The sequence below is a fragment of the Microtus ochrogaster genome, chromosome 5, assembly GCF_000317375.1.
Source record: "Microtus ochrogaster isolate Prairie Vole_2 chromosome 5, MicOch1.0, whole genome shotgun sequence".
Taxonomy (NCBI): Eukaryota; Metazoa; Chordata; class Mammalia; order Rodentia; family Cricetidae; genus Microtus; species Microtus ochrogaster.
Genome location: NC_022012.1, coordinates 25,349,031 through 25,361,527, shown reverse-complemented (window position 1 = coordinate 25,361,527; position 12,497 = coordinate 25,349,031). Strand labels below are relative to the sequence as shown.

The window sequence follows — 12,497 nt, the reverse complement described above, 5'->3', positions numbered from 1 at the left end:
GCCCAACAGGAAGTCATTTGGTCTCTGGGATCATGCCCTTGAGAAGGATTGTGGGACGCTGGCTTTTCTCTCTCTCTCATCCTGAGATGAGCAGTTCTAGTCCACTACATGCTTCCACCGCACTATCCCATGCCACTGCAGGCCCCAACCAATGCAGACAACTGACCACATAGCAAAGCAGCACATCAGAATGCAGCCGCCTTCTTTGTAAGCCCATTGTCTTTGTAAGACAGTTGTCACAGTGCCAGAAAGCTACTAATTCCCTTGGAAGATACCAAGGAACCCTTTATGCCCGTTTAATGAAGGAAGAGATGAACAGAGGTTTCCTTACTGTCTTCCTCCCATCCTCTGTGTGTGTGTGTGTCATGCATGTGCACAGATGTGCAAACACTGGCATTATCATGAGGTAACTAAGCAGATGTTGTAAAGATTTACTTTCTAAGTATTCCTACAAGTCAATAAACAGGAATGATGGGTTCAATATTACTGTTTCCACTTCCTAATGAATTTAGAATTGAAGCATGGAGCATACACTAGGAGACAAGGGACAACCAGATTAGAACCCCATATTAAAATACTAAACAAAGCAAAGCAAAAACACTCCTTGTAGGGGGCTGGAGAGATGGCTCAGTGGTTGAGAGCGATGGCTGCTCTTCCAGAGGACCCTGGTTCAATTCCCAACATATGCATGACAGTTTACAGCTGTCTGTAACTCCAGTTCCAGTTCCTCACACAGACATATGCAGGTAAAACACCAATGAACGTAAAATAAAAATAATTATTAAAAAAACACACACAACAAAAACACTCCCTGTGAAATCAATTCCCCCAAAAACAGAAGCAACAGATGTAACAAATGTTACAGAGAAACATTTCAGTAGACTGGCCACTGCCCTTAATATGAGTGCCACCAAGGCAGAGAATGTTCACACAAACAAATGGATGAGAACAGAAAATAAGCCTTGGTCTGGCAAGTTTCTGGACAGGCTGGTTTTTAGGGAAAACCAAGATTCCTGCAAGCCCATTGAACAGACTACAGAATGAAAGTCTAGACCATGAACATCATGGCAGCTGCGGAAACGTCTGCATGGAAAACAGTGGGAGCCCTCAGTGAACACATCATCAAGGAAAAGTTAGAAAACAAAACAAGATGAAGCAGAGCCAGACATGGTGGCGCACACCTGTAATCCCAGCACCTGGAAGAAGGAGGCAGGAGAAAGATGAATTTGAGGACAGCCTGTCTAAAAATAATAATAAGACCTTCTCTTCAAAGAAATGACCAGAGTATTGGTACAACAATTTCTTACATTGCTAAGAGAAGAGATCGCTTTGGGAACACCTGTGTGGTTAGTGGTGATGCTGATGGAGTTCTGCAGGCTGTCAGGCATGGTGGCAGATGTCTTTAATCCCAACATTCAGGAGAGGAAGGCGCGTTGGTCTCTGTGAGTTCCAGGCTAGCTACAGAGTGAGACTATGTCAAACAAACAAGCTAACTAATTAACTAACTGACTAACTCTACAGGTAGAGCCCAGCCCTGTTCTGAAAAAGAAAATGAGACCAGGCAGTGGTGCATGCCTTTAATCCCAGCACTCTGGAAGCAGAGTAGGTGGATTTTTGTGAGTTTGAGGCCAGCCTGGTGTGTCAATATGCCACAGGTAGAAAAGCCCACACCTGGGATGGACTGCACATGCAGTAGAAATGGTGGCTAAGATGGATAAGATGGTACTCAGCTGTGCATGTAGCTATAGCTAGCTATATACGAAAAATAAAAAAACTTTGTGGCTAGAGTGTGGGTCCTGCCCTAAAGATATGATTATGCATATGCAAACATTCCTACATCCCTTCTGGGCTCAAGTATTTCAGATGAGGGAGACAGAGGATCTGTATTTTCTCACCTAGCTGTTCATCCCAGGAGTGTTGCTGTACAGTAGCCAGTGGGGGGGGCGGTATACAATATCCATCTTATGCTATCTTCTGCATTTTCACTATATTCATTACTGAAAACTTAGATACCAGAAAATTGGAAAGCGCTTATTGATACTTTTACATAGTCACCTTTTAGTAACTATGACTCGCTGTGTGTGCTAGAGAGACAGATGCTAATCCTTGCCTTTGGGAGTTCTGTGTTTTGAGAGTGACTGGATACACTCTGTCTTTGACTGTGATCCCAATAGACTGGACTTAGGATGGGGAATGTGGCTCCGTGCGTGGAATGCTTGCCTACAGCGCAAGACAGCTGAGTTTGATTCTGGGCATCACAAAGGAAACACAGGAATTCGAGTGGAGCGGAGTGTATAAAGCGGAGCCTTCTGGGAGGAATGAGGAGTTTATGGAGGAGATGATGGTAGCTTGGGCTGGGGCAGATAGATCACCCCAGATAGATAGAACTATCAGGCTAGTGATTTGTGCATCTGTTGTTTGTGGGTGGGTGGGAGAGGTAAGGGAAGGCGTCAGCAATGCTTCATCAGCAATGCTCCTAGAGCCTGGTGACTGGAGAGATAAGGTGGCCAGTCCTGAGATGGCCCGTCCAGAGCCACAGACAGACGTGAGACGCAGACAGACATGAGACGGTGCTCAGAAGTGCTTCTCTGCTGCAAGCGAGTGGCTCATAGCCCGTCTTGGGTTTTAGAACGTTCTTTTTTAGCTCACAGAACTACATAGGTGTCTCACCCACAGAAGGCACTCATGTGGCTATTCGAACACCATGCACTCATTACAAATCCTGAGGAAGAGAGGAAGCAGACAAAAATCCTTCCAAGGGATGACTGTGTGGGATCAAGGTATCGAGTACACTCTGGATGACAGACGCTGTTTAGCCCTATGCTAATTAAGTTCAATCCATTTGGCGTAATCCTCATAAAATTACAATATGCTTTTGTTTCTAGGTGGTAAGTGAAGAAACTCAACAAGAGCCTGAGCAAGGGCTTAATAGACGGATATTCAGCTTCATGGACGGCTGCCATCGCTCATTCTGTTTTGCAACAGCGTTTTGAGAGTCCTTATGTATGGCAGGAAGACAAAAATATGCAACAATTTCCGGGAGAAGAGCTTGGCTATGCCTGGGGAAAACGTCACAGATGTGAGGTGCCAGATGAACTGGGGTCTCACCACGAGTAGGCAAAGTGGTTTTTGTGAACAAGGGGGGGGTGCTGGTGGCAAATGGGGTGATCTGTCAGAGCCGGGGCTTGGAAGGGAACAGGCAGAGTTAGCATGGGGACATTTACACAGTTGGGGCTTACAAGGTGCATTTTATCACACAAGGGCAACTTTCACAGTTAAGAGCCATAAGAAGTTGTCAGACTGATACCCCTTCTCACACCAGGGGATGGGGAGACACTCATGAATGAGGGTTCTCATATGTTCATCTTACGGCTCTCCCCCACCCGCTTCAGGCTTTTCCTCTTCCTTGAAGGAGTGGCGCTCAGACTTCTTGGTCCTGTTGTCTTCCCCAGTAACAGAGTCATGGAGACTCTAAGCTTGACTTAGGTCTCCACACCATGGCTCCACCTTCCCATATCATCACCAGCCTAGGTAGGTGGTTTCTCCAGAGTCAGGCCCACATTATGTCCACCTTTTAAGTGCCCCAAAGACATGCACGAGCTGGAGAACTCCTCAGAGGATCCTAGGAACGTGAACTTGACTTTCCCAGCAGGCAGTGTGCTCTGAGAAATCCAGGGACAGCTCTCATAGGTGCTTTGGAATAAGCTGGTTTCGGATATGGGCGGGCATGGTAATGCAGTGGGGAAGGCACGTGGTAAAGACTGACTAATCCAGCTGTGAGTTATCCTAGCATAGTGAGAGATGGCAGAGGCTAAAGACTGTGCGTGCGTGCGTGCGTGCGTGTGCGTGTGCATGTAATCCTGGGTGTCAACGGCATAAACACTCATACGGTAGGTACTCTATCTCTGAGTTACATCTCAGGTTTGGGGTTTTACACTGGCTGTTCTTAGGGTTTTTCATTGACAATTTAGAGACGAAAGTATTTAACATCCTGTATACTTTTATTTTATTTTTCGGAGACAGGGTCTCCCTGTGTAACCTGGCTGACTTGGAGCTCAGTATGTAGACAGGGCTGGCCCTGTGTGCCACCACGCCCAGCTTATATATCCTGTAAAAGGATTAAACCAAACAGTTCTAAGATGTCAGACTAAAGTTTGCTCTGTCCTCTTGTAGGTCACACAGATGTTGTAGGCATGCACATAGGGTATGCATAGCACAGGAAGGCCACTCTTCCTCCGGATTTACAACAAATTTGTGGCATTACCTTACCTTTAGATGACCACATGGATGCCTTTGGCAGACAAGATGTCCACTTAGCCCCCCGAGACAAGGGATGAAACTCTAGCCACACGGGAGAGACTATGAGTCACCCTTTCACAACAGAAGAGCGGGTTCAGTACAGAGAGCACCTTTGAGTCCTTGCTGCCTCCGATCTGGTTAACTTTCAGTCATTCCCTAATTAAGGGTGCTGTGCCCGTCATAATCCAAAGCAGGGAATTAGTTCTCAGTATCTTCCGTTTGGCTCGGGAGTGCGTTCGTTGTACGCAGTAGGATGGCAGATTTATTTCCCTATGCATTAAATTGACCTAACTCAGACTTGGAGGGTTCAGGTCAGTGAGACATAGCAATGTAACGATAGAGGGACAGACAGACCCAGTTCCGACTCACGAGGAAAGAAGAGGTTCATGGTGGGACTTGTCTGTCCATCCAGATAGGACAGGTCTTTGTCAGAAGACACAGCCATCAGCTCTCATTGGTCAGAGTTGTCACACATCACTTATATCTGGAGTCAGCAGGGGACTCTGCTTATTGTAGCTGCTGTGTGACACAGACTCACGGAGATTATACTATTTTAAGAAGATGGGTGAGTTCTGGATGGAAACCTGGGACTTGTTGGTTTCAAAGTAGGGGTTACAGTTTTATCCACTCTTGTTTCCCAAAACGCAGGACAGTGTTTAGGGCATGCCACAGACTCAGCAGTTTTGGTTCACCGCACAGGACTGCAGGGTACCAGTGGAGAAGTACCCAGGTGGTTGCTAAAGCAGACTGGGCACGGGCGCTTCTGCTGTGTCTTCTGGGAAAGCGGGTTTCCTTATTGGAGGTGAATTGTCCAGAAGAAAAGTGAATGGGCCTGCAGGGTGACTCAGCCAGTTAGGACTCTTACTGTCAAGCCTAACCTTTCCTAGAACCCACATGGTGACAGGAGGGACCTGAGTCCTTGAGAGTTGTTCCCGGATACTCAGATAAATGTAACAACAGCTACTACCATGAGAGCTTAAAGGGAGTGTAGGGAAAAAAAAAGGAGGAGGCTGACGAGGGAATGTTGGGGTCCTTGGTGTTTAGTGGGTCAGAAAGGATTATAAAAATACAGGAAGCCGGGCGGTGGTGGCGCACGCCTTTAATCCCAGCACTTGGGAGGCAGAGGCAGGTGGATCTCTGTGAGTTTGAGACCAGCCTGGTCTACAAGAGCTAGTTCCGGGACAGGCTCCAAAGCCACAGAGAAACCACCCTGTCTCGAAAAAAAAATGCAGGAAAGTCTCTTTTCAAGAGGGATCTGCAGTCAGTATCTGATGTGGCAAACAGTTGGAGGATGACTCTAAGGATCCACTATTATTTCTTTGGGCACAGGCCACAGACAGCGCCTCCCATTGCAAAGAAGCTGCTACTGTCCCCAGAGGAGGAAGGTCCTTGCGTCTGTCCGTGGCACATGGCACGCAGTGGAAGACTGGGTCTTACAGCAGCTGGCTGGGATTTTGGTGGTACTATGACACAGGCATCTCTGTCAAGATGATTGTAGGGAAAGGCCCAGGGGAGAGAGATTAAAGTTGCTTAAGGGCATGGTGGAGAGCTGGTCAGTATCAAAGGGACGCGAGGAAGAGCTGCGCCCCAGGAGAAAGAGCCACCTGTGTGAAAGAAAGCACCAGCGCTTCGCGGTGCTCCTTTTCGGGGGTTCTGGCCGGAGGGGAGGAGCTTCCTGGGGGGGGCATGGCGGAGGGCGGGACCGGTCGTAACAGGTGTGCGGGCGCCGGGGCTGGTAGGCTGGAGGCGGGGCAACCGGGGAGGCCACACCCTGAAACTACCTGCGCGGGGAGGAAGGATGAGAACGGGAGCCTCTGCCGCCGGTCGTGCGCGCTGGGCCTGCCCCGGAACTTGGCCCATACCTCTCCTCGCACTCCGCGTCCCTCGTGTCCCCAACGCCCCGCGGGCCATGGTAGTCTGCTGCCTGCAGGGACCACGCGTCTGAGACCGGCGAACGGGCCGTCGAGACGATGGGGAGCAATCGGGGCCGAAAGGCCGGAGGGGGCTCGAAGGACTTCAGCGAGGGACTTAAGTACAGCTCCCGGCGAGAGGTGAACGAGGTCCGGGGACCCGGGAGCGGGGAACCTGGGCTGGGCGTCCACCGTCCGGATTCTCTCGCACCGGCACCTGCGCAAGGTTCTTGGTTTCGCCTGAGCTCCGCTCTACGACCCGTGGGTGGCCCGGGCTCGGGCGCACAGGTGGAATTTCCTGTTCGGTGGGTGCCTGGCCACTGGTTGCTGGGCGGGGCTGGCCGGACCTCGGCCCCAGATCTGCCTCGCACCGGCCACCGAGGAAGCGGGAAGCCCAGGGCCTGGAGGAGTCGGGGAGCTACTCCTGTCTCCTGCCCTCTCGCTGGCTTGAAAGAGAACCTCGGTGGTGGTCCCATTTGTTCTGGGTTATAGTGCCCTGAGTGGGCGATCTGGGCTACGTCAAGGACACATCCAGGGGTTGGAGACTTGTCTGTCCTTGGCTTCTGCCTGAGTTTTGGTCTTCCCGGTCAGAAGGTGTTTTGGCTCTTATGTGGGGGTAATCTCAGAGCAGTTTGTCCACACACAGCGTGGAGATGAGGGCTTGTTGGCCCTTGAGAAGGTGGCTGTCTGGGCAGTGGTGACGGAGCCTTTAACTAGATTTTGGAAGATACAGAAGCAGGAAGCAGAAGCCCGGAGAAGTCTCTTGAAAGACCTCCAAAGCATTGCCCTTTACTGTACAGAGAGAGGGAGGGCTTCAGTCACTTTACTGAAGGACACACGAGGTGGGGGTGGGGGCAGTGCTCCGGTGGGACTAGGGACCAGAGGCTTGTTGCTCTGAGCGAGGCAGTTTGCTGGAGCCCGGTTTCCCCTTCTGACACTTTTTCGTGCACTCTTTCCGTACTGACTTGCAGAAGACGAGATCTGGGGCTGGGGGTGGGGTGGGGTGTCTACTGTCTCCACTTTTCACTCCCTGTGGCCGGAGTCCCTGTAGCCTGTGCTTCAGCCTTGCTGTGAGATGCATTCCAGCCTTTCCCACCTGCTGCCTCCTCTTCCTTTCGGTAGTTGGGCGTTTGGGAATCCTTAGTAACTGCCTGCTTCGGGCTCCTGCTTCCTGCTGTGTGCTGTTTCGTTTCTGGACTGTTTTTCTCCTCTTCCAAGTTTGCCCTTCCTGACTTCCCTTTCAAAGACTGTTGCTAATAATGAAAGTGGGTCCTCTGGGGACTGAACTCAGTCTCCTCTCTGGGCTACCCACATCCCACGGGGGTTGGGGGTGCGCAAAGTTCCTCCCCAACTGGAGTCCGGGTGGGGCTTACCTCCCTGGTCCCTGGGTTCCTGCTAGATTACTCTCCATCAGCAGCTCCACCTCATCTTCCTTCCCCCTAGGTCCTCATTCATCTAGTCACTCCTACAGTGGTTTTCTTTGTCTTTTTTTTTTCCCAACGGTGCCGGGCCAGGCATTCACTGCCCCAGGGGGCTCTCAGAGAGAGGCGACTTTAAGGAACTTGCTGTCTTGTGGGACGTGTGAACAGAAACGCACAGATTTGTCACGAGGCAGTGTGTCCACAAGAGAGTCGCCACAGCGTACTTTCATACCAGGAAGTCTTCAGTATGTCTGTCTCCCACCCTAGGCTTGGTTGCGCCTTCCCTGGCATCTCCCAGCAGTGCCGGTTTACAGTTGGGGTCTGTAGATCCGCCTGGGCCTGTTTTCTGATCAGCCTGTATGGCTGCTGCCTCTCCGGTAACTTCTGTCACAGAGCCTGGCTCAGGTCATGTTGGGTCCCAGGACAAACACTGTCGTGGCTTTTGGGTTCCTTGTGTCTTGACTGCCTCCTTCCTAAGACTTATTGTTCTGGTCCCCGGTCTGCCCTCGTGACTCCAATGGAGGGGAACGGTTATTCCATGGGGTTGTTTGCTCCGTTGCACATATCTTGGGACTGTGTGTGCCCTGCCCAGGTGTGAGCAGGTGTGCAGATGCCAGTTGATACGGCCACTAGTGAGAACTGAGAAGCTGATCTCAGTGAATGGTTAAGTCCATGTTGAATGTTTGCTGGTGGCTGTGAAGTTCCTGACCTAATGTGTATATGATCCGTAATGATTTCCGAAGGTGAGATTCGGTGTTCCATAACTGCAGAGAGACAGGTTGGGAACTTAGATGCTGTGGGTCAAGATCAGGTGTCTGGGAGCTAGGTCTTCCAACCCTGAATATTTACAGTCACCTTTTAATTGGTCAAACATTCACCCATTCATTCAGTCACTCATTTGCATAACAGGTGTTTACTAAGTACCCAGTGACCACTCACGTGCCAGGTATTGAGACGGATCCAAGTCCCAGTCCCTGCCTTCAGGGCCACTATGGGTAGTATGGGCGAGCACAGAGTGGGCATTTGGAGGGGCATCTGTTGCTGGGTGGTGTTGGCACATGCTTTTAATGCCAGCACTCAGGAGGCAGAGGCAGGTAGCTCTCCAGGTTCGAGGCCAGCCTGGCCTACATAGTGAATTCCAGGACATCCAGGATTGTTAGACGGAGAAACCCTGTCTTGGGAAAAAAAAAAAAAGAAAGAAAGAAAGAAAGAAAAAGAAAGAGAAAGAGAAAGAAAAGAAAAGGAAAGAAAGTTCCAGTTTAGCCCAAGCTGGAAGTGTGGAATGGCCAGTGCAGCTGTACTAGGCTGCAGGATCTGTGATGTGGTTATAGAGGGGACAACATGGGACCAAAACCCAGGGCTGCCGCTACCTAGCCAGGTGATCTAAGATGTTATCCAATCCCAGTTAACCTCGGTTTTCCTGGCTATTAAATGGGATGGGATGTATGGCCCAGCTTTGTTGCTAAGATTCAACTTTGTTTGCATGGGAAACCTTGGACAATCTGCAGTGGTTTCAGATCAAGCAGTAGGGGGTTTTGAGTTTAAAAGGCCCTGAGACCACTAGGAGCTGATTTATTTGGGGGGAGATGCAAATCAGGAGAGGCTCCACTTTAAATGGGATCCTGACTTTATGCAAATGCTGAGAGGCCTGGCTGAACAGTGGGCACTGCACCACAGAGGGTGAGCTGGGGAGCAACACCCCCAGCTCTCTGCCATGCCGGCCATCTCCCTGAGCTCTTTCATCTACTTACACACACACACACACACACACACACACACACACACACGCACTGTCTCCAGCTTCTATGAAAAAAGATCCTTTTTTGACAAGAACATGAGTGGCCTGCTCACTGTTTCCCTCAGATCCTTTTCTGCTCCCACCAAGCAAAACACACCTATAGAGATCTTTCTTTGTTCTCCTAAGTACTGGGTGCTGGGTGAGGGAGAGAATAGAGGGGGCAGTGAGCCCTGGGAGTCTGTGTGGGTGGGAAAAGAAATGGGTGCTGGCAGTAGAGAGGAAGGCTGTTTTCTCCAGTGGGTATCGGAGGACCCACGCTTCACCCCTACCCCCGGCTCCTAGGAACATCTGAGATTGCCATTTCATCTAGGCGTCTGGAAAGCTGAGACGGAGAGGACCTCTGTACTCTGAGCATTGCTTTTGTGTGACTGGGTCTCCCGTCCCCAGAGGGTTTGCTGAGGGCCCTCTGTGGCTAAGCTGTCATCACAGACTATGGAAGGAGAAGCGGTCTTGCTCCCTTCCTCAACCTGGTCTCTGTGGACAGCGGCCTCAGAGCCCTGCGGCCCTGGAGTTCCCCTGGTATCTGTTTGTTCTCTATTGTTCTTCCCCAGGCTGCTGGCTCCTCTCTCCTGAAGTGCAGGTGTTCTTGAGATGGGAGGGAGAACGGGACAGAGTCTCCAGAGAGTCCAGGTCTTAAAGATGTTATCTGGCTCTCTATGGTGACCTCAGGACTGGATCAGCTACAGCACTGGCTGTTGCTGCTAGTACTTGGGAGCCCACACTGTCCTCTTAGAGGTCACAATGTCCCTCTCTATCCCAGAGATTGTTTCCAGTACCCTCGCGGATCCCAGAATCTAAAGTGCTCAAGTACCTTCGGTATGATGGCATTGTACGGCCATGGTTGGATTCACTGTAGGGAGACGTTCCGAGGACTTGGTCTTTAGGTGGTCTGGTGTGTGTAGCCTGCCACATACTGGGGCTGTGTGGTATATACTGTTGTGTGCGGTAGTCTGCTTTGTGGAGTTTGACTATTCCCATACAATCCTAACATGTGCCCACGTACTTCAGGTCATCTCTACATTACTTACAGTATAAAACACAATAAAAATAGTCATTAAACTAGGGATAAACAAATGTCAGTACCTGTTCCCCACAGATACAGTTTTTATTTAATTATTTATCAGCCATTTCTATTTGTCAGTGGTTGTTTGCAGTGCTAAAGATTAAGCCCGGGGCTTTGTGCACGTGGGCCAACTGCCCTGCCTCTGGGCAGCCTTCTGGTCCTTGTCTACAACTTTTCTAGAAGCAGGTCGTTACTAAAAGTTCCTTTGAGGTACTTGTCTTCCTGTTCTGCCCATTCTGGCCGAGCTTAGTGATACGTCGGGTTTTCTCTGAAGTTTTGTGCCTGTTGTCTAAGTGGTTAGACACTCAGATCTCTCTGTCTGTGGCCCCTGCGGGTGATGCTGAGGTAGATTGGCTGTCATGGATGTCAATGGAGGAAAGGTGGATGGAGCCCCTTCTCCCCTTGCCTAAATACGTGCGCTTCAGTCCGTTGTCTCACCCGCCACAGCATTGATGGGGAGAAACTAAAAGCGTAGTTTTTACAGGCCTTGTGTAAACTTCCCAAAGGCAGTGGGAGGTAGAGCAAGATTTCAGACCTTGATCTGGGTGACTTCAAAGCCCATGGGCTTAACCACAATGCTATTATAAAATTGTGTTCCAAAGACAGGGGTGATTGACGCATCTGCTCAGCAAATCCCAGAACACATCATTAGGGTGTTGTGAGCACATTAAAAAAAGAAGTGGTGATCACCAGGCGCCGCACCAGCGCACCCAAGTCATCTCTCTCCAAACCTGTCTGGTCTTTCTTTTGATGGACTGAGTTTAGCTGGGAGACTAGGCGCATAGCCTATGTGACTTCAACATGGCTTTCAACAAAATGCACCTTCATTTATTATGTGCATAGTTAAAACCCGTGGCACAACTTTACATTGAAAAACAGTTCACCCAACCCACGCTGGCGAACCAGATCAGTCCATTTCTTTTGTCTTGTTCCATTCCTCACTCGGTTCATGAACTTACCTTGTTTGTTGTGCACAAGCCATTAGTCTGGCAAAGACACAGTAGCGATGCTGTCCTCCGGGCACCATGGATGGCTAGGGAACGGGAAGTCTCATGGTGGGGTAAGTTTGCGAATGACTGAGCATCTGTGCTAAAGAGGGTCCTTCTGGTTGTTGACCTTCGGGCTGCCCCTCATTTCCTGCTGGGCACTGTGACTTTTCCTCTTTAGTAACAATTCAGATGGGACCTTCAGAGTGGGGCATTCGCCTCTTGGCCTCTGCACATGACACTAAACTGGGAGGGAAAGGCCAGTGACACTGATGGTTTCATGTTGAGTCAGAAGGAGCTGCTAGCCTCTAGATGGATTGCCGAAACGGAAACGTGTCCATCTGGGTCTGGAGGTAAAGCTAGCTACCCACGCGACACCACTCTCGCAGGCGGAACCAGAAATCACCTCCCTCCGTGGAGCAGGGTGAGCGTGGAGCAGGGTGAGGAGCCTGCTCCGCCCCAGTACTTCGAGAGTTTTGAGGTGAGCTGACAGTGGGAGGCCAGGCTTGGCGTTTGTCATGCGGCTGTTCCAAGTCTAAAGAAAGGGTTTTTGCTTTTGCTTTCCTCTCAGACCATACTTAGGTAGAGCTATTAAAGAATATCTTTAAGGGCCAGCAAGATGGCTCAGCAGGTAAAAGCGCTTGCCAAACAAGCCTGGTGACGATAATTTTGTTCTTGAAACTCACAAGAGCTACATATGGTGGCTCATATCTGTAATCCTAGTGCTCCTCCCGTGATATGGGAGGTGGAGGTAGAAGAAATTCTGAAAAACTGGAGGGCCAGCTAGCCTGCAGTACAGTGCCTAGCAGAAAACAAGAAAGATCCTGCCAAAGTAAAGTGGAGGGAAAGAACCGACTTCCAAAGTGGTACTCTGACTGCCACGCCTGCACCGGGGCGCTTGCGCACGCGTGCGCGCACACACACACACACTCACGCACACACACACACTCACGTGCACACACACACTCACGTGAACACACACACTCACGCGCACACACACTCACGCGCACACGCACACAC

General features: G+C 50.3%; 1 protein-coding gene across 1 annotated transcript in view; it reads left to right on the top strand.

Moving 5' to 3' along the window:
* Window positions 1-6,104: 6,104 nt before the first annotated feature.
* St14 (suppression of tumorigenicity 14) overlaps window positions 6,105-12,497 on the top strand; it is a 37,756-nt gene continuing 31,363 nt past the window's right edge. The window contains exon 1 of the mRNA XM_005346988.2: window positions 6,105-6,350. Within this exon, the coding sequence (XP_005347045.1) occupies window positions 6,270-6,350 (81 nt within the window). The 5' untranslated portion in view covers window positions 6,105-6,269. The remainder of the gene's footprint in view (window positions 6,351-12,497) is intronic.